General features: G+C 43.5%; 1 protein-coding gene across 5 annotated transcripts in view; it reads left to right on the forward strand.

The window, feature by feature from the left end:
• TIAM2 (TIAM Rac1 associated GEF 2) overlaps positions 1 to 26,818 on the forward strand; it is a 137,030-nt gene that overhangs the window by 54,419 nt on the left and 55,793 nt on the right. For all 5 annotated transcript variants that reach the window (XR_007462595.1, XR_007462596.1, XM_049653114.1 and 2 more), the window contains 7 exons: positions 752 to 937; positions 1,621 to 1,767; positions 13,328 to 13,489; positions 15,098 to 15,202; positions 15,411 to 15,489; positions 17,799 to 17,891; positions 19,032 to 19,295. Coding sequence is in view for 3 of the 5 variants with exons in the window: in XM_049653114.1 (XP_049509071.1) it covers positions 752 to 937; positions 1,621 to 1,767; positions 13,328 to 13,489; positions 15,098 to 15,202; positions 15,411 to 15,489; positions 17,799 to 17,891; positions 19,032 to 19,295 (1,036 nt within the window). In the remaining 2 variants the exon portion in view is untranslated. The remainder of the gene's footprint in view (positions 1 to 751; positions 938 to 1,620; positions 1,768 to 13,327; positions 13,490 to 15,097; positions 15,203 to 15,410; positions 15,490 to 17,798; positions 17,892 to 19,031; positions 19,296 to 26,818) is intronic.

Raw genomic sequence — 26,818 nt, forward strand, 5'->3', positions numbered from 1 at the left:
GAAGTCAGACGCTTAACCAACCGAGCCACCCAGGTGCCGCTTATATGTATAGATGGTGATTATTCTCTATACACTTAAAATAGGAGTAAAAGCTCTCTTTGTCTTTATCCCCGAAGTCCATTGGCTTTCTTTTTTTTAATGTTTATTATTTTTGATAGAGTGTGAGAGACAGAGAGCGAGGGAGACACAGAATCCGAAGCAGGCTCCAGGCTGAGCTGTCAGCACAGAGCCTGATTCAGGGCTCTGAGTCACCCAGGAGCCCCCCATCCCCCATTTGTTTCTTATTATGTTGAGTCATTTATTCAGAATGCACAACACTGTAAAGTCACTGTGTCCATTATCCAGCCTCTGTGTGCAATTCCGTTAATCTGGTTGAAGATCACAGGCTGTAAATGTGCAGGGAAATTAAAGTGAAGTAACTGGCTTACGGGTGTGCCTCCTGCCGTAAGTTGCCGTGGGTCAGGGTGCCGGAGTTCAACAATGGTCTTGCTGTCTCGGCATGTGTGGTTTTGTATTGGGACCCCCGGCTTTGTTTTGTTCTTGCCCTCCTGATGAGGTACAGCACCATCAGACCTGGCGTGTTTAGGCAGGAGGGCTTCAGATGGGGTGAGCAGGGAAGGCTGATTTCAACCGTGTGGCACCTGCTGAAACAAATTTTTCCTTGGCGGTTTGTGAAAGGCATCCTATTTTCACTTGGATCCACGAAAACTTCTCATTTTAATTTAAGTTACCCCCGTTCTTTCCAAAACAGATCCAGCAGTGGGAGCAGAATCTGGAAAAGTTGCACATGGACCTGTTCAGGACGCGCTGCTACCTGGCCAGCCTCCAAGGCGGGGAGCTGCCCAATCCCAAGAGCCTCCTTGCTGCCGCCAGCCGCCCCTCCAAGCTGGCCCTTGGCAGGTTGGGCATCTTGTCCGTTTCTTCTTTCCATGCTCTGGTAAGCTCCTGGGAAAGGCTATTTCAGTGGCTTTCGGGGAGAGTTGTGGATGCTCACCTTTTCCCAGCTGGTTGCAGTTCAGCTGTCCTATGACTTGACCCAGTAACTGACCAGGGGCCACCGGGGCCAGACACTGCGGGCCTGGAGGGCGGGAGGCATCCTGCTGTCAAGAGCCCTGGCTTCTCCGCTGTTTCTTGGAGGAAGCCAGCCACTCGTAGACTGTGATTAAATATTCGCATCTGCATCTGCCTTTCTGTCTGGTAGGCTTCGTACCGTCAGGAAGGTAGAAAACCCTGAAGAACAGCAACAGGTGTGTGAAGACTTCGAGGACTAAGTGAAGCGTATTTTGTTTGCGCTTCGCGGAGCCTCTCTGGGTTTTCCGAAATGGCCTCTGGGCGGCTGGCTTCTGTGGCGAGTACTGGCTCCCGCCTGGGGGTCTGCAGATCATTTTGCCCACTTGCTGCCCACCCTGGAGAGATCTGAAAGTGGTAACTAGGTTCGTGTTGTCCAGATAAGAGGCATCTGAAGGGCTCATGCGTTTCTGGTATGTGAGGCATGCGGTAGCTTTCGTGCTGGTCAGGACACAGGCTAAGCGAGCAAGGTTTATTCCAGTTCAGGCAACGGTGAATCCTGTCCCCCAAATAATGACATTTTAAGATTTTTTAAACTGTGTTTTCAATTAGGTATGTTCTCGAGATGACTCTGCTCTCCGGAAGAGAACACTCTCCCTGACCCAGCGAGCAAGAAACAAGAAGGGCATATTTTCTTCATTAAAAGGACTGGACACGCTGGCAAGAAAAGGGAAGGAGAAAAGACCTTCCGTAACTCAGGCGAGTTCCTCGGTACGGGAGGGACAGCAGACTTAGTGGAAAATCCTTGATAGTCAGCACCTCATAAATGTTCATCATCCATTAAGAATGAGATAAAAGTTGACTCAAAGGAATGCAGCCGTTAGCACGGGCTTTTTCCAAATGACAGCACGCAAGTGGCTCGACCTCTTTTTGGCGCTTCTGTAAAGGTATTCACGCCTTGCTCACACCTGCAGCGCCAGGAACTCAAAAATAACCCTAATCAGAAAAGAATTCACACTCTTCATTGCCTTTAGAATTTTTTCCCCCGCATAAGAGTTTCTATTAAAACAAACACGTGAAATTAATAATAGACTAACGGCAACCAAATTCTATCGATTGTGCCACTTTTCTCACTTCATCTTTATGAAACAAAGTAGGCATTTTGTCATCACATTTTATAGATGAGTAGCCAGAGACCTGCAGAGGTGAAGTCACTTCCTCACGCTTGTTCGCACAGCGCCCGCAGGCCAGGGCTGGCCTTGACCTACCTGGATCCAGAGGTCTGCAGCATTGGGCTATTGCAGCCTGCTTATTGACCAAGCAGGGCACCTGTTCTAATATTTTAAAAATAATCTGAGCTCCTCTTGCTGAAATGGGGCCCGTGCACAGTGAAGGTTTTTAGAACATTTTGAATATTCCTGTCTGAAACATTTCCTAATGACGTTAATATGGTATAAGATGTTGGATTTTATATTGCAGGTTGATGTGTTTTTAGGATTATTATTTTTTCCAAGACTATTGAAAAGATGAGTCGTCCTGTGATATTCTGATCATTTCAATGAGAAGGAACAATGTGATTAAGGCTGACAAAGTTTTGTTTTTACTTTTAGCATGTTGTTATTCTGAATATGCTTCCGGTAACATCTTTATAATGTTCTATGGATATTTGATTGTGTATCCTAGTTTTGCGAATTGCATAAATAACCCATAGAACCCACTCCTTTGACCTGTTCACAGCCCTGAAACAATAAAGGAGGAGGGGGTTGGGCGTGGTTAGGTTGACCTAAGGGGGCGGAGACACATGAACCTTCTGTCACATGGCCTCTGTTTTACATACTCCCATACAATCTTTATATACTCCTGTATGATGGAAAGAGTGTCACATTTAAAGTTTGTGGTTCGACTTGTTCTTTAATTGCAAAGTTCTCTTGTGTTGGTTATCAAGGGAAAAATATTTCTTTGTTATCGATGGTAGTTCAACAGTAGACCATTGGTTAATGCTGGGCTTAATTTTTGAATTGAACTTCTGTGAAGTTTAAATAATGTTATTTGAGTCAAATTTTGGCTTTAGTCAAGACAGTCAATTCTGTTTTTTTTTTTTTTTTTTTAACGTTTATTCATTTTTAAGAGAGAGAGAGAGAAACAGTGTGAGTAGGGGAGGGGCAGAGAGAGAAGGAGACACAGAGCCAAGGGTCCTTAGCTCTGAGCTGTCAGCACAGAGCCTGACATGGGGCTTGAACCCATGAACTCTGAGATCATGACCTGAGCTGAAGTTGGACGCTCAACCAACTGAGCCACCCAGGCTCCCCAAGACAGTCCATTCTATGTAATGATGATAAATAGCTTGATAACTTGCTTATTTTTCTTAAATGTTGACATGTAACTAACTATATATGAGCATAATATGGTCTTTACTCCATCATACGCGATAAATGTTCTTAATGTAAGATTTCTTGAGAAAAAAGCATTTAAACATGTTTTATTTATTTACTTATTTACTTTTTAAAATTTATTTTAATATTTAAATTTTAGTTAACATACAGTGCAGTCAGTACTGGTTTCAGGAGTACAATTCAGTGATTCCTCACTTACATACAACACCCAGTGCTCGTCACAAGTGCCCTTCTTAGGGCACCCACCTAGCCCATCTCCTGAACATGTTTGTTTCAAAAAGATGCGAAATTATGATGTTTTTATTTCTATAACTGAATGAAATAGATGTGCTGTAGGTATCCATTTAAATGGCCAGTCCTTTAAAGTTTATTATTTTACTACAAAATCTAGAAGACAAAAATTAGAAAATAAATTGTTCCTTGTTCCTCTACTGAAATACAACCCCTTTTATTTATCTCTTTTAATGTTTTTGATTTGAGAGAGAGAGAGAGAGAGAGAGAGAGAGAGAGAGAGAGAGAGAATCTGAAACAGGCTCCATGCTCAGCACAGAGCCCTATGCGGGGCTTTATCTCACAATCCTGGGATCGTGACCTGAGCTGAAATCAAGAGTTGGATAGGTGTTCAACCAACTGAGCCACCCACCTCCAAACACAACCACTTTTAATATTTAGCTGTATTTCTTTACAGTTTTTGTTCTGTGCACATTCGGAACATAGTTACAAGCTTGATCATGGTAGTTTTGTGATCTCAGCTTTGAGCTCTGTTTCACATCTTCAGAAATGTGTACTGCTTGGTTAAAAACAACATCAAGAAGATTCAGGGTTACTTGAATAATATATGGCATTATGGAAAAGTGAAATATATAACCGTATGGGAAGTAAAAAAAAAAGACAACGTTAAAGTTAAAACTTTAAATGTAGCACAGTTAACACTTAGTATAAATTCTGATGTGAAGATCCTGTAAATATTATGGAACTTAAAATTTTAAATACTGAAAAGGGGTAGCTGCCAAATGAACATTGCAGCGCCATTTCATTTGTCTCCCCCCACCCCCCCCCCGGCCTTTTCCTGTCCATCACATATTTGAACCAAGTAGCAGTTAAGGATTTTCTGGAATTCTGCCATCTCAAAACTCTGTAACTCCCGTGAGGGAAATGTGCCTGTAGGGGCAGCCATCTTGTTTTACTCTGATGATGCAAATGCTAAGGTTAGCGGGCAGTGCTAGTCCAGAATCTTTATGTGAATCTGTTGAAAATAAATTTAGTATTCAGATGGTCTCTAGTGGGTAAATAAGAAATATTCTCAGAGTGCCAAGTAATTTTGAAGATCTCTCAATTCATGGAGAACCTCTCTTGAAAATGGCATGGCTAGACTAAAATCAAAATAGCGACTTTCATTTATGCATCCTGATTGCTCAGCAATACTTACCTTGTTTGAGAGTGTAGTGAATCCAAAATCGCATTTGCCCCTCAGGGTTGTCAGAGATCTCCACAGATAGTACTTCCATGCTGTGGCTCCCCAGGTGCCCTCAGTGGAGAGCAAAGGGTCATTTCTAGTCTCCAGAATGGCCCGACTGAATGGTTGCTCAGAACCGTTTCTGAATGGAATTGTGGGGTAGGGTAAAGGTTGTCTGGATGAGTGTATGCTTTTTCTTTGTTTTTTTTTTTTTTTTTGTTTTTGTTTTCAAATTCATACCTTCCCCTTAAAGCTGTGTTTTGTGTTACGGAATGATTGCGCGGTCATCTTCACCAGATCATTTCATGTTGGGTTTTATGTCCAGTGAACCTCTAAACTATTTGTTGAGGCTGAAACCTGATTTTAACAGGCTTGGGCAATTTTAATACGCTTTTGCAGAAGTAGGAAGTGTTATTTCAATCACTTAATTGGGAGCATTCAGTCGATTGACAATTCGACTAGACAAAACCGAGAAATGGTTGAGTGTTACACTGTTGGTGGGTCCTGAGGGGAGGGGTAAGAGAGGTGCTTTCTGGTGATTCTCAAATCATACAACACAGACAACTCCCTCTTCTGCCTTCGTGTGAGTTCGGTTCCCACTGTGGGCCCCAGGGCTGTTGAGTATGCTGTTGTTATTGTTGACCCTGCTCCCAGCGGGCTGCTCTGCCTGAGGTGTCCTCAAATGGGACAGAAAACGTCCGCCCAAAACCCCATTCCCCTTGACCTCCCATTCTCAGAGGTCAGGGTCTGCAAGAGGGGGTGGTGTGAGAGGGAATGGCCGGTGCCAGGGGCCGTGTCGCTGCGTTGTTTCTCTCTGTTCCCAGTGCTCTCCCTTTGCTAGATCTGACCAGCCATGGGGCCACAAGGATGCCAAACCCAAATCTTCCTTTTTATAAATCACGTCATCAAAACGTCAGACTTCTATAAACAAGTGTCAGGAAACAACTTCCGTTCCCTGACCCTTTACTTCTATACCCATGTACAGCCTATTTCAAAATCCAGAAGGAGTCACCATCCTCCTTTTTTCACTTGATTAAAAAAAATTGTATCGCCATTACAGGTTTCCCCACTGATTGAAAGTAGGGGATTCCTGTGAAACCTTTTGTAAGCGGAAGTGTCCTAAAGCAGAGAGGCAGACACGATTAATTTATATGGAAAAAACGTTGAGCATTCCCAGACCTCAAAAATAACCTCTTAGGCTTTTCGGATACCTTCGGGCACATCTTGCTAAAGGATGCGCAAAATAAACGGAGGTAGAGCTCAGATGCTCCCAGACACGAGACCGTTCAATGCTCAGGTGCTGAGTGTAGCTCCCAGGGAAGGAGGCTGGTGGTGCCGCTCTTGCTTGTGGGGTGTGCGTCCTGTCTCTATAATGGCTTCTTGCAAAACAGACACTGAACACATTTTTGCTTTTCACCTGATTTCATCAAAGTGAAAATCTATAGATTCCTTTCAGTTAGCTGTAACAGGTACACATGTAGGTCTTGCATGAAAGCAAAGTAGCACGTTGTGAACTGTGGAAAAGCGGGAGACACCTGTGTTTCCTTGTTTCTTACTACCTTTAACCCTTAGTGATATGACCCAGCCGTGTCTCCTGGGGAGGCTAGTAATAGGGACCCTTGCTCTGTATAGTTTATATTTAATGGTTATATAGACATTCTTAGTCTGTGGCACCCTGCTAAGGATATAGTATCGCTTAATGAATTTTCCTTTCCTCTATTAGAGAATTTTTTATTTTTATTATTAGAGAGTGCGAGTGGAGGAAAGAGGCAGAGAGGCAGAGGGGGGGAGAGAGAGAGAGAGAGAGAGAGAGAGAGAGAGAGAGAGAGGGAGGGAGGGAGTCCAAAGCAGGCTCTATGCACAGTGTGGAGCCTAGTGAGGGGTTCATTCCCAAAACCCCGGGATCATGACCTGAGCCAAAATCAATATTTGGCCGCTCAACCGACTGAGCTACCCAGATGCACCTGCCTTTTGCCTGTATTAAATGTAGTCCTTTAATAATAGTTGAGAAGTGTTTGATCTGCAATACAAAAACCATAATATTAAGGTTGTATCTCTTCCCTCATTAAATAACAATTTAAAGTTCTTTAGAAGTTAAGAAATTATATCACCAAAGCATTTTTTATTAACGGAACTTATGTCAGACTTTGAAAATAAATTTTGCTGGGGAGCCTGGGGGAAGGGTTGGTTCTTAAACGTCCGATTGGCTCAGGTCATGATCTCACAGTTCATGGGTTTGGACCGTGTATGGGGCTCTGTGCTGACAGCTCAGAGCCTGGAGCCTACTTCAGATTCTGTCTCTCTCTCTCTCTGTCTGCCCCTCCCCCACTCATGCTCTGTCTCTGTCTTTCAAAAATAAATAAACATTAAAAAAAAAAGAAATTTTGCTAAAAAAGCTATTGATGGTCAGAATTAAGCTTAGTGCTTATTTAAATTGGGCTCAAATTACCAAATGATCTTCTTGCGATTTAATTGCTAGGTCCCACCAGTGCTATCCTGGATGAGAGGCAAATATTCAGTCTGTTTTTTAAAGCATATGAGCTTAAACATTTATTCCTATTTTCACTAAAATTTGCCTCTGGCATAGGGACACTGAAAAAATTCTTTTGACTTCTACGGCTACTTTAATGGTGTATTTATCATTTCTGTGCGACAGTACTCAGATAATTAGGTTTAAATGGAGTTGCCGGTGGAATTAGAGATATTTGTATTTTGTGTCTCTGGGACTTAAAATTCTGCCTATAGCTAGTTGAATAATATTTCACTAGTTTTCCTCTGCTAATCATTCTTGGAGAGTATTTACAAGTTGCACACGTATTTGCATATAGTCAGTGTATCATGTCCATTAGCGGCACAGAAAGGCAGCCTCTCCTGAGCCTTGGTAGGGAGGGGTCACAGGCGTTTTTAAATATTCCTGTCTAATTGGTGCATCCTGTAACAGTCCCAACACTGAGTCATCCTGATTCAAAATCTGTTAAGTTTGGAGTAAAGCCAGTCTTATTTGAGCATTTTTGAAAGGACATTTTGGCGAGCCCAAAATGAAAGCTTTTCATAGAGTACTTTCTGATGAGCAATAATGAGTCGCAAGCAGTGTTCGAAGGGAAGGGAGGTGTTTGTTATGGAGATAGTGACAACAAATCCCCTCCTGGGGCTCTGGCCCACAGCTACCCCAGCAGCTTCACTGCAGAAATAGTGGAGCCCGGAGGCCTTGGCTGTCTGTCTTGGAAAATTGGCTTGGGGCGTCCCAACTTTCTGTGGCTGCGAGTGAATGAAGTATTGTCACATGAGTCATTAGCTCCAACGTTAGTAATGTTGGTTTCTTAAATGGAAAATGTGAATGAAACCCACTTACTCCTGAACATAACCTAGTAGTCTGTTGAAATAGAGTTAGGAGTGTGGAACCCTCCACAGCCTACATACATGTACAGATAGATAGGTCTTTGTTTGCTTTTCAGATCAACTGATGTTTGGGCATCGGCCCAAGAAGGAGATAAACACTTTTCTCCTCCATGACATTTTACCGTTATTAAGAAAACCAAGAGCATGTAACTCCTTTTGTGTTTTCTCCTCATCTCACTTGCTAATAGACTTTCCTTTTATCAGCAACTGTGGTAGAGGGCCCATTTGTGACAGCCAGATTGTGATTTTGCTACTCACTTCCCTTCAGTGATCCAAGTAGTAATTACAAGCCATTTGATCCAAAAGCATCTGCTGTGAGAACATGCGGAGTTTCAATTTTCTCTCCTTGAGGCACACTGAGCATAAGTAATTTGACATGTGCTTTCAGGACCATTCATGGAATAGTAATAATAAACGCTTCTGTGGAAGTCACCTCCAAGGAAGGCAGACCTTAGCTAGTGGGTCTGTAGTGGCCATGCCTGTGGTTCAGTGATGATGATCCCATCATCTTGTGGATGGCCAGAGCTGACCACACGGTGGTCTGGGCCCCGGTAGCTCCCCAGGGTTTTGAAACAAAGGATGGTTCTCCGGCAGTTCTTGACAGCGGCCATTGTCGAATTTTGGTGGTTACGGCTACTAGGATGTGATTCTGCAGTCCCGACTGAATTTCAGAACGGTGCCTTTGCATTGTACCAGCCCTTTACAGTTTATGTGCCTTCAAACGCCACTCCTCACACCAATCTCCTGACCTCCCCGTGAAGCTGGAAGGTCTTAGCCCCCCTTTAAATGTGAAGAAACGGAAGCCCAGAGACGTTAGATAAGCAGTCTACCCAAGGCTGGGATTTGACCGGATTGATCGTCTGTTATAATTTTGCTATGTTCATCTTCTCCAGGAACGGGAAACCTTGAGCGGGCTAATTGGGAACTAGTTTTTAGTGGGGAGGATTGTGGGGAGAGCTGGGGGAGGAGGCAGGTTGGGGGTGCACAGCCTTGGTGGAGAAGCCGACCATGGGCTTCTGGATGAGTGGTTCAAAGGTGCACAGAGCGCCTCTGCAAAGGATAGTCTGGCAACAGAGCTTTCCAGACGGCTTAGTTTGTTTGCTTGCTTTCAAGATTCTCTGTTCGTCTTAGGAAAAAGAATACGGGAGAATATTTTATCTGGCTTATTGAAGGGAAAGCCATGTATATATATTCTCGGCATGGATGGACAGCACTGACCCTTGAGGGAATCAGTTTAGTTTTCACTCCAAGTGGGCAAAGCTCACGACAACGTAGGAGGTCTGTAAACACCTAGCCTTTTCTTTTTTTCTCATTCTAATTCACTAATCAGCTCCATATTCCTGGTATTTCTTTGGAATAACCAGATTTTTACCTTTCTTCAACTGCATGTTTGAGGTTGTGTGTTATGCACAGGACAAAATTGCATTTGAATTTTCATTGCAGGATCTCCTGAGAGGCTAGGAATCTTCCAGAGCCTTGGCTTTGATAGGCATCATCTCTTCCATCATTTACTCAATCTTAGGTCAGTGGTGAGACTCGGGAAAGGATTCCATGGAGCAGCTGTAGGCACAAAGCCTTGTTTAATTGAATAGAATATGAATAGTCTGTCCTTCCTTCCACTTTGGCCTTTACCTGCAGCCTTTCTCTGGTCCAGGACTTCTTCCCCTTCAATAATCTCCTATTTCTTTTCTTGAAACTTAGGGAAGATTGAGTGTATAAATCTTGACACTGTATAAATAGGGCAGCTTTCACCTTTCAAGCCTATGTATGACTGTGAATTTCTAGTTGCATCCAATTCAGTACCCATGTGCTGGATATGTGGTGGATGCAGAATACACTGGGTCAAGGGTCAAGGGAGACTCAGAGTTGGAAAGACAGCCTCTGCTCTCTGCTTGGGGATGTGAGAGCGGCCTGAAAATGACTGTCCAGTTAGCTGGGCATAGCTGACTGCTACAACAGGGATATAAAGACCGTAGACTCATTTTTAAAAATTAATTAATGAATTAGTTAATTTTAACATTTATTTATTTTTGAGAGACAGAGAATACAAGCAGAGGAGGGACTGAGAGAGAGGTAAGCACAGGCTCCAGGCTCTGAGCTTCCAGCACAGACCTCGACGTGGGGCTCGAACCCATGAACTGTGAGATCATGACCTCGACCAAAGTCAGATGCTTAACTGACTGAACCACCGAGGTGCCCCTATTCATTTAGTTTTAAAGTTTATTTATTTATTTTGAGAGAGTGGGGGGGGGGTGCAGAGAGAGAGAGAGAGAGAGTGAATCTCAGGCAGGCTCTACACTGTCGTCAGAGAGCCCAGTGTGGGGCTTGAACTCGTGAACCATGAGATCATGACCTGAAGCAAATCAAGAGTTGGGCATTTAACCAACCGAGCCATCCAGGAGCCCTGACAGTAGACTCCTTTAATTGAGTAGAATTAGGGGTGCGAGGGAAGGGAGGAGGAGAGACTTCATTAGTGGCGGAGGGGGTAGCAGTTGAAACAAGGCTGAGGGATGTATGGGGTTCAGCCCTGAAGCTATGGGAAGATAAAGCAGGCAAAGGAAATGAAAATGAATAAGGTTCTGGAGGCAAGAGGGTGCTGGGAGTGTCAGGTGAGCCATTTTGTCCAGTTAGAACGGTAGTGTGTGGGTGGAATAACAGAAAAGAATCCAGAAAGGTTGTGTGTCCATTTCGTGGGGAGGTAACTGCCAGGTTGATATTTCTGTAGTGCAGTGGTGAGCACAGACTGCAGCCAGGTTTCTCGGTTTCAGACCCCCATAGTACCACCATCCCAGCTCACCGTGTGAGCTTGGGCTTGGGCAAGTTTCTAGACTTTGCTGAGCCTCATTTTCCTCAGCTGTTCCACAGAGGGTCAGGACAATGCATACAGGGGTGTTAGTAGTGAGCGAACTGATAGCATGTGAGAAGCTGATTCCATCCAGGGGCGCCTGGCTGGCTCATTCAGTAGAGCATCACGCGACCCTCGATCTCAGAGGTGTGAGTTCAAGCCTCATGTTGTGTGTGGAGCCTACTTAAAAAAACCAAAAAGCTTATTCCATCTGGCCCCGTGTAAGGCAGGTGCCCTGTGATGGACAGTGAAGGATGGGGACAGGAGGGCAGGAAAGTTGTGAGTTTGCATTTCTCGTGTGCCTCCTCCCCCGCCACCTGTCGCTCTTCAGTTACATTTTTCCTGCTCTGCTCTAAAAGTGCAGGATTAAATTGCTTTGCAGGAGTACTGGACTTCCTTCCTCTTGGCCTGGCTTCTTGTGTGGTTTCTTACTCCGCAGTGACCTCTGCTGGGCTTTTACTTTGCTTCCGAGCAAGCGTGGTTTGAGAGGTGAGGTCCGTACCTTTAAGGCGGTACCTGCTCATTGCTGATGCACCTGGCTGAAATCACTCCCCAGAGACACAGTATCCGGAGGTTGAATCAGAGAAGGACAAGCCATCTGTATGAGATAGGATCCTTCAGGGGAAAGCGGGTCTGTGCTGGTTTCCTGCTCCTTGGCTCCAGGCATGTATCTGTTCCTCTCTTTTTCTCTTTTGGTTTGGCACGTGAGGTGGATACTCATTCTGGGCTATGATCATCTTCCCAGAAAATGACAGATCCATGACAGATCTAGAAACGTCACTGTAAAGAAGAATACCGCAGTTTCCAAAAGGCAACACAGACAACTTGATTCTTCCTTTGCTTTTCTTAAACCTGTTCTTTTGAAATCTTTAATGTACCTATTCTACTTTTTTAATCCTGCGTTGGAGGAATTTTTGCTCTGAGGGTTTTTTTTTTTTTAATGCATGACATTCAAAGTAAAGTCATCCATTGATGATAACTTTAATGTATGATAGGTAGGATATAATAATGTGATTGTATTGAATCTATATGTAACATTTTCTAGTGCGTCGGGTACTTTCACATCTATATTTTTTTGCTTGCAAAATCTGTATTAAAGAACTTAAGTAATTATATTATTAATATCCCCTTTTACAGAATAGGAGACAAGGCTCAGTACGTGAATGTCCTGTCCTACTATTAATTAAACGGTAGAGTGTGTAACTTGAACATCAGGTTTTTTTTTTTTTTTTTAGTTTTTTGTTAACGTTTATTTATTTTTGAGACCGAGAGAGACAGAGCATGAACGGGGGAGGGTCAGAGAGAGGGAGACACAGAATCTGAAACAGGCTCCAGGCTCCGAGCTGTCAGCACAGAGCCCGATGCGGGGCTCGAACTCACGGACCGCGAGATCATGACCTGAGCTGAAGTCGGCCGCTTAACCGACTGAGCCACCCAGGCGCCCCAGGTTTTTTTATTTCTAATCCCCAAGTCTTTTCTACCAGGCTAGTGTAAGAACCTAACCAGAGGACAACATTTCCGAGTTGCTTAATAAATGTTAACCGTTTTTGTTTATAAATCATGTTAGCATGAGGTTATCAAATTACCATGATAATGGGGTCTAGGGAAGTAAATATCTTTGGGAAAAGCTTCCTTTTAAAGGTGCTATGTTTGGAGATGATGATTTTTAAGTGTCTAGATGTGAAATAACTGAAAGAAAGAAAAAAAAATGCCTCCAGGATTAGAGACTGATTTGAAAAAAGCAAGTAGAAATAAGAGAGAAGAGAAACATGCTTGGATTAAGTGCAGTTCAGGTTAAATTGTGGGCAGGCATCAGTGGCCATAAACAAGAGCGTGCTGAAATTCACTGGGGTCAGGAATGCAGATTTCACAGGGCCCTTGTCAACAGGCAGTTCCAGACCCGAGAGCGTGGATGCCAAGCCCGCTTGTAGCCACAGTGTCGTGTTCTAACTTGGGCTGAGTGGCAGATGGCACGTGGCTAGGACACCGGATGAGGAATCCATTGTCTTCCAGTCAGCCTTCCTGGGCTTCAGTTTTTGTGGGTCCAGTGATTGAAGAGACACCGGGCTTGTCCGTCCCAGAGGTTTAGGAGAAGCCAGACATGGCAGAAGAACTGCGGCAGGGCTTTCTATAAAATACACAATGAATCCGAGGGACATTTTTTTAGTAGTGTCTGTCCTTTGTTTATCACATCTGTCTCTATTTCCTTGTGGTGTCTGAAAACAGGTTGATGAACTTCTGCATATATACGGTTCAACGGCTGATGGTGTTCCCCGAGACAACACATGGGAAGTCCAGACTTATGTTCATTTTCAGGATAATCAAGGAGTTACTGTAACGATCAAGCCAGAACATAGAGTAGAAGATATTTTGACTTTGGCGTGCAAGGTAATGGGTTTGGCTGCAGAACTGTGTCTCCGTAGAAATAATCGTTAATGTTGCCCTCCTATGCCAAAAGATTAACATCTGTTAATCAACATGCTTATTGATAGTCCTGTTTATTAACTTAATTCACATTCTCCTCTTCCGTCTTTTAGCAGAATGAGTTGTTAGGTTATGGCCCCTTGCCTTCGTGAAGAGAACCTGAGCTGTTTTACTGAAATTTATATACGCCTTTAGAATTAAATGGAGATGTATTAGAATAATTTTTAACATCTAGAATAATTTTGAAGACGGTTGTTATTGAAATTCCTTAGAGACGCTGCTCTGGAAGAAAGTGGCATAAACTTGGAAGTAGTTTGATTTAATCCTAAACAGTTTTACCGAGTTTCTCCAGATTGAACAAGTAACTTGATACACCATTCACAGTTGCGGCCTGGAGATTGTCATGAGATGATGTTTCACTCATTATTCAAACTAGGTTTTCCTTCCGAAAAGAACATTTATGCCAAGTCTTAAAAAAACTTCTGAGAGAAGACTCCACGTCAGAGCAGGTGTTTTTAATCCACCAGGTGGCGTAGCAGAGCTGAGCTATTTTTAAGGTTTCAGAGAAAATGCCATCAAATACATGGTAAGAAAAAGCATGTAGACTTTGATAACTCTTTACCAGGTACACAATAGGTGTGGATGATCTTTAATTTATTTATCTTTTAATTTTCTTGCTTTGACTTCAGCCTTAGGATACCATTTATATATGTAGCTTGCATTCTTATGAAAATTAATTTCCTTTCGCTCTGTCATGTAAGGTTTTTATTCAGACAGCCCACAATATTGCTTTATACCCACAACGTCAGTTATGAAGTTCATAAGTCTTCTAAATGCTAGAGGATGCCAGAAGCAGTAGTGGGTCAATTAGATCCAGTTACATAGGCCTGGGATCAATTCCTGAACGAACAAATGAGTGCGTGCATATACCCTTTCCTTTTGAAAAAATTTTGGAGTACGCAATCCTAATTCTGTGATTGTTCACATTTCGCAAATTAGTAATGAGAAACAACTTCAAGCTAGGTGAAACCAATGTATAAAAGGATAGTATTTGCTGAGATGGTAAGATCTATCAGGTGTATATTACCATAACTTCTTAAAAGTACATCTCCTGCCTTTAGTGACAAGCAGTGTCATTTAGAGAAAACCTCTTTATTAAAAAAAAATTTACTGTTTGTTTATTTTTGAGAGAGAAAGAGACAGAGTGTGAGTGGGGGAGGGTCAGAGAGAGAGGAAGACACAGAATCCGAACCAGGTCCAGGCTCTGAGCTGTCAGCATAGATCCCGACAAGGGGTTCGAACCCATGAACCGTGAGATCATACCTGAGCCAAAGTCAGACCCTTAACTGACTGAGCCACCCAGGCGCCTGTTTAGAGAAAACATTCTTAAAAATAATGATCTGTGCCTTCTTTCTTTTTTTGCACATTTAAATTTGAACTCTTATATATGGGTTTAAACTCCACAAGCCACATACGGTATCTCCTTCAGGAATTTCCACTTTGATTTTGAATGAACCATGATGAGTTTAGAAAGAACATGCAAAATCTGAGTAGCTGTCATTTTCTTCACAGATGCGGCAGCTGGAACCCAGCCACTATGGCCTGCAGCTTCGAAGATTAGTAGACGAAAATGTCGAGGACTGCGTCCCTGCGCCATACGAATGTATGCAAGAGCAGGCAAGTGGTGTGCATTTAGAAAGGCTTTAGAAAGGGAACTTTGAGCCCCATCCATGGCCTCTTGATTTTAGAAGTATGTGGTTGGGGGGGGGGGGGGGGGGGGGGCGGGTCTTCATTTGAATTTGGCATCTAGTTTGAAAATCATCGAAGTAAGTTTCCAAGACACCGTGACATTAAATTTTCTGATTTTGTTGTTTTCCTTTTGTAGGTTTATGATGAAATAGAAATCTTTCCCCTAAGCGTTTATGACGTGCAGCTCACGAAGACCGGCAGTGTGTCTGACTTCGGTGAGCCTAGGAACCCCTGTCAGGGAACCCCTGTCCATCCTCGCTTAGTTTGCCCCGGGATCTTGGACCTCATTTTTTAAAATTTATGTTTACGTTTTAGTGTAAACTATGACCGTGGTTTCTGAACTTCCTTTCTCTCCTTTCATCTCTGTTTATTTATATTGGGCTAAAAAGAGAGGCATTAACACTGGGGAAAAATGCCAAAGTAATTAAAAGGAATGATGAGTTTGAAATGATGGTGATTAAGAGTAACAACGAATCTCCTGCGTGCGAGGTGCTGTTCTAGGCTGAGTAACTTCTGATTCACCCCCCCCCCCCCCCCCCCCCCCCCCCGTGTCTTTGGTCTCAACTTTTTACCTGCCTGGAATGCTGCCCCTCACGGTTCCCCTGCCCCATTTCCTCTTTTCTGTGTAAATCCACCATGCCTTCCAAGAACTAACTGGAGGTCTTAACTTTTTTTTTTTTTTAATGTTTGAGACAGAGGGAGAGAAAAGAGAGTGGGGGAGGGGCGGAGAGAGAGAGAGAGTCCCAAGCAGGCTCTGTACTGACAGCATAGCACAGAACCTGATGTGGGGCTCGAACCCAAAAACCATGAGATCATGACATGAGCCGAAGTCAAAGTCGGACGCTTAACCAACTGAGCCACCCAGACACCCCCTGAAGCTCTAACTTTCGTAAAGAAGGCTTATCTAATTGCTTTACCTTCAATTTAAAAATTAATAGTCAGTGTTACCCAAGTTACTTTGTAATATTTGATCCTTGCATTTCCATATGTATGTATTTAAACTTGGCTTTGAGCTCCTCATGGACTGTGCTCTTGTCTAAATGTTCATTTCAATATTTTGTTCTGTCTTTTACCATGGGCACTCAATAATTAGACGTGATCAGTACACATCTCCATAAAAGACTATTTCTTGTTGGATACGTTGATGTAATTTTTCCCCTTGAAACGAATCCACCTGATCAAATTCCAGTCATTATAATATGTTAATGTTTTCTTGTGATTTGTTCTTTGTTGTTTTTTTTTTTTTCTTTTAATTGATATAATGGACATGCTCTTTGTTTCTTAATTTACATGGTCTGTTTGACCAATGCTGTGTTGGTTTTCCCTTTGAAGCCTTCTTAGCATTTTGTCTGTGTTCTTTTGGCTTCCGCTCTACTTTACGTGGTGGGTATTTGTGAATCTTCTTTGTGTTTTGAATAACTGAGGGTACTTACAAAGATACCCTTTCATGACCACCATCTGCAAGGCTCTGCCTGAGGCACAGAGGAAACAGGGAAACGTCATTCTTTTTGTTGGCAAAGAACTCACCTTATTCTGGGACCTAGTCAGGGAAACGAGTGCTCCTAACTGTGGAATCCCAGAGAAGGGCACTCTCCAAGTGCGTTCTGAGGAGGAGCTGTCTCACCTGGGTTTTTGCATGTGGCCACATTTAGGGCACGTATGGTATCCATCCAAGTGGTTTTTTACCTACTTAAAATGCCTAACCCCATATAGAGTTGTTTCTTAACAAACATTTTGTATTCGAATTTTATTTATTTCAGTAAGAATATCCTCTGGTTTCAACTTCTAGAAAATTTTTTAAAAAATGTGGTGAAATACACATAACAGAGTTTACCACTGTAACCATTAAGCACGGTTAAAAATGACCATTCAGTGACATTAAATACATTCACATTGTTGTGCAGCCATTAACATCGTCCATGTTCAGAGCTATTTTCATCTTGCAAAACTGGAACTCTGTACCTATTAAACAATCACTCCCCATTCCTCCTCCCCCGGCCCCTGCCCCCCACCATTCTGCTTTCTGTCTGTATGAATTTGCCCTGAGTACATTATATTAAGTGGAAACCTACAGTATTTGTTCTTTTGTGACCAGCTTATTTCACAGAGCATAACGCCCTCCAGGTGTGGCCCTGTTACAGCGTGCAGTGGAATCTCTTTCCTTCTTATGAGTGAATAATTCCTCTGTATGTCTACACTGCGTTTTGTTTTCCATTCATCTGGTGGGAGATGGTTGGCTTGTTTTCACCTTTCGGCTATTGCAGATAATGCTGCTCTACACGTGGGTAGATTGTCTCCGCTTTTGAATAGGGTTGTGCGCTCATATTAAACCTTTAGATCTGACACATTCCCCTTTTCCTGCCCCTGCTAGATAATCTGTGTTTTCAAATTACTTGTGATTTGACTTTCTTGACACTGTGTACTTGTGAGAATAGATGTCCAGGGGAATACTGCTGATTGAGTTGGAGAAATTAATTAGTGTGCTGAATTTAGACTTGTTTTTTTCTCTTCTTTTCACTCCTAGGGTTTGCAGTGACAGCGCAGGTGGACGAGCATCAGCATCTCAGCCGAATATTTATAAGTGACGTTCTCCCTGACGGCTTGGCATATGGAGAAGGTCCGCATGGCACGCAGTGTCTCTGTTCTCTCTTAGTTCAAAACTGTGGAATGCAGTCTGCCTAGGGAAATTTTCTTCTTACAGTTTTGTCAGAAAATGGTTTGTTCTAGAATTAAAAATAAAGTAAACTTAATAGTTTAATTGAAAAAGCATATGCGTAGGGCACCTGGGTGACTTAGTCGGTTGAGCGTCCAACATCGACTCAGGTCACGATCTCACGGTTTGTGAGTTTGAGCCCTGCATCAGGCTCACTGCTGGCAGCACAGAGCCCATTTTAGATCTTCTGTTCCCCCCCTCTCTGCCCCTCCTCCGCTCACACTGTCACATTCAAAAGTGAATAAAACATTTTTAAAAATTAAAAAAAATGCATATGCATATATATGTGCATAGAGTATTTGTGTGTGGGGGGTGTGTTTTGAAAGAGACTACGTACATATACAGAGACAACATATATATGTATACACACACGCACACACACATGCACACACACGCACACAGACACATGCATGTGTACAGACACTTGGAGAAAGAAAGTGGAAGAAAACAAGTGTTATTTCACAGGGCATTTAACATCAGGTAGAGGAACAAAGAGCTTTCCTGGCTGGCTCGTTCGGTAGAGCATGCAACTCTTCATCTTGGGGTTGTGAGTTCAAGCGCCACATTCGGTGTAAAGCTTACTTAACCCCTGCCCCCAGAAAACCCAAAACTGTTCCTCCTCCTCCTTTTTTTTTTTTTTTTTAAATGTTTGTTTATTTTTGAGAAGGGAGGGTGGAGGGGCAGAGAGAAGGGAGGAGAGAGAGAATCCCAAGCAGGCTCTGTGCTGTCATTGCAGAGCCCAATGCGGGGCTCGAACTCACAAATCACGAGATCATGACCTGAGCCGAGGTGACGCTTAACTGACTGAGCCACCCAGGCGCCCCCACAAAACCGTTCCTTCCAACCCCAGTCTTGAGTGGGCTGAAATCTGTTATCAGTGGCATCCACATGCTGTCCTCGTCAGCACTTTGTTTGAAGACCTCAGCGGAACGGTCCCTACGGACACATGGCTTGAGCTCGTAGCCGTCCTCCTCCTTCATGTTAAAATATCTCTTCCAGTCATCTCTTTTTTTTCTCCCTCTGTTTCCTCTTGCTTGTTCTCAGGGTTGAGAAAGGGCAACGAAATCATGACCTTAAATGGGGAAGCTGTGTCTGATCTGGACCTTAAGCAGATGGAGACCCTGTTTTCTGAGAAGAGCGTGGGGCTCACTCTCATCGCCCGGCCGCCAGACACAAAAGGAAACTTGTGTTCTTCCCGGTCAGACAGCGACTTGTTCTCAAAGGACCAGAAGAGTCTGCTGCCCCCTCCAAACCAGTCCCAGCTTCTGGAGGAATTCCTGAATAACTTTAAAAAGAATACAACCAATGGTAAGGCTCTGTTCCTCTCCCTTTCTTCATTGCTGCTATCAACAGTTGATATTTTGAAGCTGTAATTTTGCTTGCAAACTTAGGTTATTTAGGCTGTTCGAAGAGTGTTTTGTCACTTGTTAGGGGGGCACAGATGCCAACCAAGTAGATTTAATAAAAATTCCATGCATTGTAGAAATTGGAACACTTTCACGAAAAAGAAAACAAATTTCTGCACAAAATAATATTCTTTAAAATCGCAGAACCTTTAAAAATCACCCACAGTGTTTTGTATTGTAATTGCTCTGTGATTGCAGATAAACAAAAGCCAACATAAATGCCAAAGTTGATTTTCTATTCAGTTGACTCTAAGGCAAAAACATTCTGCAGCAATCTCTTAGGTTCTTAGAAGAGTTGATACGATTTAATTCTCTGTCTCTTTTGTTAAGTACTGTTTTCTCAGTAAACTGCAAACTTTTTTTTTTAAAGGTTAAATTTTTTTTTTAATGTTTACTTTTGAGAGAGAGAGAGCGAGCCTGAGCAGGGGAAGGGCAGAGAGAGAGGGAGACACAGAATCTGAAGCACAGAATCCGAGCTGTCGGCACATAGCCTGATGCGGCGCTCGAACCCACGAACAGCGAGATCGTGACCTAAGTGGAAGTCAGACGCTTAACTGACTGAGCCACCCAGGTGCCCCTAAACTGCAAACTTCTAATGTAGGCCATAAATTTTAAAATTTTGCCAACGCTTAAAAATGAAAAGCTGTATGCCAGCTTATTTTTCTAAAGGTAAAATTTCCATATGAGGAATTAATCTGAAGGTGTGGATTTCTGAGCTTATTATTCATGCGTACTTCATATGTTGCAGGCAAGTAAGTCAGAGGCTCCAGCTAATACTGAAAACCTGTAGTTTCCCTTTGTATTCCTGGGGGAAGCTGGTCAAGCCCCCACACAAGACTGAGCATAGGGTCTTTATTGTTATGTGCACACAAGGGAGTTTTTATTCTTAATTGCGGTGATAACAGATTTCCGACTGACATCTCTGCATGATTACCAGAAATGAATGAAAAACACAAAAAGAGGAGTTGTTCAGATTTAATTATAAAGCAAGTTTATTAGGTCATTTTTGGAACTAAAAAAATCAGATGTAAGATTTGTGATTCAATAAGGTGTAGAGTGCTTTCTCCTCCTCTCTTGGGACTGTACTCCAATTTAAAATGCCATTAAATTGACTCTTGGCATACAAAAACGGGTGTCATAAAGCAAAAACCATGATGGAACCAATTAATTACTTGGTTATATTAGGGCCATCACTCAGTGACCCTGGGCTGTGTTACAGGCCTGAGTGTTCTGTATAACACATGCCTATGTCCGTTCATTGGATTCATTATTCTTAAGGGATACGTTCACTGCCTGTTATATCTCTATGTATTTTATCATAATGAGAAATCATTGCAGAGTCTGTAGCACTTTTGGTACTGTAAGAATAAATTTCTATAGAAAGCGTAAGTGGCAAATTTACCTTTTTTTTTTTTTTTAAATAGTAATGATCAAGCAGGTCAGCTAAACTTATTTATTACCCCATGTGTTTGTTTTGTGCAGAAACAGTACAAAGAGGTCCTAGGTCAGAAAGCCGTTGTATTATTTATCCCAGGGAGCCATTCTAACGCTCGAAGCCTTTCTGACTTCCCTAAGGGATACCGATGTCTGTGTATACACGTGGCTCAGCTGGTCAGACTGGTCGTGCTTCTCCACAGCTGGTCTTCTTCCAGGTCCCTCCACAGCCGCAGTACGTCCATCTGCTCGTCCGTCCCAAGACGGTGCTCTCCTGCCATCCGGGGAGAGCCCCCTGACCCCTCCCTGGTTTCCTGGGAGACCGTGTGTCCAGAGGGGCTGAATCGTCCTCCCCAGGATCCCGACACCTCCCTGTGCCTGGGCTTTTGCTGTCTCTGTCCCTTACTGTTCCACAATAACGTGTTTATGTTGGAAACAGAACAGCCATAATGGGCTGCTTCCCCAAACACTTGGCAAATTTATTTGCCTTCTTTATTTTCTTCTTTTTTTTTTTTAAGTCTATTTATTTTGAGAGAGTCAGTGTGAGTGGGGAGGGGCAGAAAGAGAGGGAGAGAGAGAATCCCAAGCAGGCTCCGTGCTGCCAGGGCAGAGCCCTGTGTGGGGCTGGAACTCACGAAACCGAGAGATGATCTGAGCTGAAGCCAAGAGTTGGACACTTAACCGACTGAGCCACCCAGGCGCCCCTATTTACTTTTTTGAAGTAGTTGTGTAGCTTATAAAGAAAGAAGATGCCTGTGAGTGAACATCTCAAAAGGAAATCTGTGTGTGTTTAAGGATGGGGAAAAAGAAACTAAGGGGTAGGTGCGGGGTGGGGAATTGGAAGAGGAAAAGACCGAGTCCCTCATTTGTGCACCGTATCATGGTTATACTCGGGAGCCTGCATTTGTGAAGTGGGAGGTGGGATGGGGTGGTGGCAGGCACGCAGCCCCTGAGTCAGACCTGGATTCGAGTCCTGGCTGCGCTTGCCGGTTGTGCGACCGTGGGTGCAGGTGGGTAGCCAGACGCGCTGGCTTCCTTACCCACTGTGGGGACAGTCCTGAGGTGCGGACCAGTTCCTCAGGTGGTCCCTGAGGAATTGAGTCCCACTTGCATGTAGCAACCTCATTTGCACACCTTTTATGGGATTTCTCCCCTTTGGTCTCACCTTCCCTGTTCCCTCACTTGGGCCTCTTGGGATCACCTTCCAAATGAACTTGTAAACCCCTGCCCTTGGCTTGGACTCTGCTTCCGGGGGAGCCCGTACTGAAGACATTGAACCTTGATTTATCATCTATCTGGAAGACGAGCTTTCACCCCTCAGCCGAATGGGTCACCATGAGGGAGTCCACATCTGTGTGTGTCCAGCCCGGCTCCTTACGTGGCAGGAATTCCAAACATGGAGTCTCCTCTTCCCTCTCCTATGTAGCTTCATGTTTTATTTAAAATTACCCTAGGGGCGCCTGGGTGGCTCAGTCGGTTAAGCGTCTGACTTCGGCTCAGGTCACCATCTTGCGGTCCGTGAGTTCGAGCCCCGCGTCGGGCTCTGGGCTGATGGCTCAGAGCCTGGAGCCTGCTTCCGATTCTGTGTCTCCCTCTCTCTCTGTCCCTCCCCCATTCATGCTCTGTCTCTCTCTGTCTCAAAAATAAATAAACGTTAAAAAAAAGTAAATAAAATTACCCTGTTGTCCTTTGGCCATCGAATTAGAAAAAGGTAGTCCCATTTTCTTGCTAAAAAAAAATTAAAAATTACACAAAGGAAACAACTTAAATGACTTTGATAAGCAATTTTTATATAATTTTGAGTTATAGTTAGGAGTGGGCATCTCAGAGTCTGCCTTTCCCCCAGTTTCATGTTCCCTTGGCATTACCTGAAGGCAGCCCAATACTTGAAAAGAAGGAAGATTTTCCCATTTTGTTTTCCTCTACCTGTTAATTAAAAGAAACAAACAAAATATCAAAAAAAAAAAACCAAACAAACCCCAAAACCCAGCTGGTGCTCTGGAAGGGAAGACCTGTCTTTGTTGTTGTTGTTTAGAAGCGTAAGAATATCAGAAGAAGTTGTTGAGCTGTTGTTTTGGTCCTATCTTGACTTTCCGTGAGGAATGTTTACTGACCCCATATTGGGTGTTCAAGATGTGTGAGGCCCTGGGGACAAGCCACATTGAGTTTAGGGCTTTTGGTCTGCTTTTGGTTTGCTTAGGTATCCAGAAATTTATCTTTTTTAGCTTTAGTCTCTTGATCAGGTTAGAGCAAACAAAACAAAACCCTTTATTCTTCACGTACCTGACTGAAGAAAAGTGCTGGCCATAGTAGCAGATCCTGAGGAACCAGGGCAGTGATTGTAGCTCGCTGTTCAGCATCTTTGATTTTCTAGAAAAGAAGCATCCTACTGGTGTTTAGGACTCGTTGGTATGTATGATGTTGAGGAAAATGGTTCCCAGGCTTTGTGATGCTTAAGGCTCACCTGATGAACTTGAAATGCACATTCCTGGGTCTGGCTGTCCGCTTCCTTCGGAAGTCTGGGGTACGTGAGCTTCCTTGTTAAGTGGGCTCATTCACACTGCCCTGGGGCCATTAGTCTAAAGGAGGCAGGTCTCTACCTGAGAGGTAGGACCTACCTTTTCTCGAACCCTTGTGTGCCAAGGGTTTGGGGATGAAATGAGATAATATGTGTGAAGTTCTCAGCAAATGATAGCTGCTGTGTTTGTGTGGTGTTCTCTCAATGAGGGTTATGCTCCCCAAACCACCACCGCTGTCCTAAGTGGCTCAGGATGCGGCAAGTTGACTTGTTAGCTCGAGTGTTCTGCAGCCCACTCTCCGGAGACACTGGCCCGTTCAGCCAGCTGAGTACACCGAGAAGCAAAGAACCTCGCAGAGTCACTGGCTTGGCTGTGATCTTCCTGTGATCCTCTGTGAAGAGTGGAGTAGAGAGGAACGCATCGAGAATTGATGAGCATTCAATATTAAGTTCCTTGGTTTCCTTAGAATGGATGACCATTTGATCCCTGCTTTTAAGGGTTTGAATTTCTTTTCGGCTTACCCACAGTGGAAAGAGAGGAAATGTATATATAGGCTGTGTTTGACTTTGAGCAGAAAAGTCCTCTGTAAAGACTTATTACAGAGAGGTTAATTTTGCCACCGGAATCCCCCAAAGAGGCTGGTGTTAGTTTTGAGCCAACAAGGCTGCCATTGAGTGAGTTCGGTGTGCTAGCCCTCATCACACCAGGTTCCTGTTAATGCCATTTTTGTGGTTTATGTGGAAAATCCTTTTCTGGGGTATACCATCTTTTGAGAAATTCCAACAGCTTTTAAGAGAGTCTCCTTGGGCATAGAGTTCCTGAAGAAAGTCTTTCTGTCAACACCAAGCTTGTTGTGGCATTAACGTGGTCTCTGTCCATAAACAGCGATTAACACTGTGCTGTGAAGGTCCAGGTATATTTAACAGGAGCCAAATAAAGACCTGTCTTCCTGCTCCCGCTTTGACAATATCAGCCCAGCGGTGCTTATCCGATGATGAAGGTAGTTGAAGCCTAAGGTTCTTTTTTTTTTTTTTTTTCATTCCTCACCCAGCTTTGAATCAGTCTCTTTCTAAAATTGATGTATGAGTAGTGTAGGTCACACTACCAGAAGCCACTTAGATGCAAATTTGCTCTTTGGAAGGAATTGCTCCTGGGACTGAACATGTCCCTTCTACAGCTTTCCACCAGCAGAGGAATTCCAGAGCCAGCTCTGATGTGGCAAACCCACTAATTTCCTGTTTATGAGGATGAGGGCACTTGGGCTTCCATAGCCTGGTATAGGATGATGAATAGCGCTTAGCCCAGGGAATGCTCTGTTTGTGCGTGAAACTGCTGTTACTGAGTCTGGCTGGCTGACACCCCAGATCCCCAGATGTAAAAGCTTAGGAGTTCCTAAAGATGTCTGGTGCATTAAAATTTTGTTTAAAAAAATGAGTGAGAAATATACTACTTTTACCAGGACACAGAGAACTTTGGTATCAGAAATCTTTGTTCCTTATAATGGTGCCAAAGGTCATTTTCCGTTTCATCAGTGGAAGTGAGCATGTGGATTTCTGAGCAGAGGAGGGAACTGTGGTCCCTAGATACTAATTCTTGTATAAAACAGTGTTGTAGGGGAATATGGTCCCCTTTTTCTTCGTCCTCCATTCACTTGTTTATTTAACAACTAGACAACGCTCTGCTAAATGTTGCAGGTACATAAAGATGAATTAGTCATTGTTTTCTATCCTCAAGAAGCTTATAGTTGAGTGGGAAAAGTAAAACACTTGTGAATAATAATTCACTGTTTAGGAAAAGAAAATTTTCAATAAAGAGTTAGAAGTTCAGCTCAAGTAGAATTCTCACTGATGTTTTTGTTTCTTTTGAGCAAAGAGTCCAAAACAGAGGCATGCAAAATTGGAGAAAGCTTAGCATTTGCTCTGAGCACTGCCGATGGACAGTTACCAATTGGGAGGTGTGTGGCGTGGGGTCCGGGGGACATTTCACGTACAGCATGCAACCTGGGACCCAGACCGTTTGTAGAGGTCACCTCGCTAGTGTGTGAGCAGGAAATAAAATTGGAAAGTCTTTTGGGGATTGTAGAAAACCTTAAATTTCAGGAATTTATAACATGTCATGGCCTGTGTCTGAAAAACCTGGTGACTATTGCATTAATTACCCCTGCCTTGTATAAAATGCAGAGGATTTGTCTGGTCACTTTATGACCACTAATGCACAGCTTAAAACGCTTCTGGGTAGATACTCTGCCCCTTGCATATCTGCTTTATTATTCCATGACTATGGTTTCATTCCTTTGGGTCTTAAAGTATTGTTTTTAACGACCACAAGCCCCTTGCAAAATAAATACTCAAATGAATGTTTTTTGGGGGGAGAGGGGGAAAGAATGAATAAATGAATTATCATAGGTGTCCTATAGAACCACAGTGTGCCTCAGCACATGAAGCCGTGGCCAGGAATGGTATGGTCCTCACAGGTGTCGTTAGGGGAGTGGCGGGAGGAGCCATGCTCTGCTGGCTTGTGGTAGGGAGGGTGCTGGTTAGGAGATGCCCTGCAGCATGGAGGATGAGGCCATCTCGGACTGAGGGAGAAGCTGGTAAGTGAAGTTTGCCAGCAGTGTGAGTTAAAAACCAGTCCTAGGTTATCTCTGCTAACCTTAAATACAAATTCCTCTTTCAGGTAAAAATTGACAGAATTTCTCTAAAGAACACTGTATGAAATTTCTGTGGGATATGTCACTTTTAATAGGCATTTGAGAGTTTGGGATGACTGGATCGAATATAGTCTCCTGTGCCCGTGCAGTGAGCCGGGGTGCTATGCAATAGTGCTTCTGGGAAGCCGTTAGGTGGTGTTGGAAAGAGGAAACTCTGTAGCCTGTTACGTAAAAGAAGAAAAAGATCTGACTGTTCCTGTGGATATGATGACTACTGACGGCTAGACGATGCCTGTCTGCATTTCCGTGTTTGCGCTTTGCGTTGGGTTTAAAGATGAATTGTGTTCCTGACCTTCTTCTTCCTTGGGCAGGAATTGAGACCATCTGGAAGGACCATGTAGGGATATCTCCTTTTTAGTTTTCACTTTTGGAGACAGCTATATTGTGACTGTATCTCTAATTGTTCGGATTGGTAATACACGTGCCTTGTACGAAATTCCAGCAGTATGAAGGGTTACACAGTCCGAGCCGTGTAGGGAAGTGGTTAAGAGCGTGGACACTAGGCAGACGACCTGGGTTCAGTCTTGGTTCCAGGGTTGCCCCCTTACCAGCTGCGTGATCTTGGTTGGACAAGCCACTTAATTGGTCTGTGCTTAGTTTTTGCAACTGTAATACAGTCTAGGATCTTTATGGGATTCATGAGCTAATTTTTGGAAAGAACTAGATTGTGCCTGGCACACAGTGAAGGCCACATAAGTGTTTGTTAACTAAATAACATAGATGAACTTCTCCCACTCTGTCCTTAGTCACCCATTTTGTCTC

Source organism: Panthera uncia (genome assembly GCF_023721935.1).
Source record: "Panthera uncia isolate 11264 chromosome B2 unlocalized genomic scaffold, Puncia_PCG_1.0 HiC_scaffold_24, whole genome shotgun sequence".
NCBI lineage: Eukaryota > Metazoa > Chordata > Mammalia > Carnivora > Felidae > Panthera > Panthera uncia.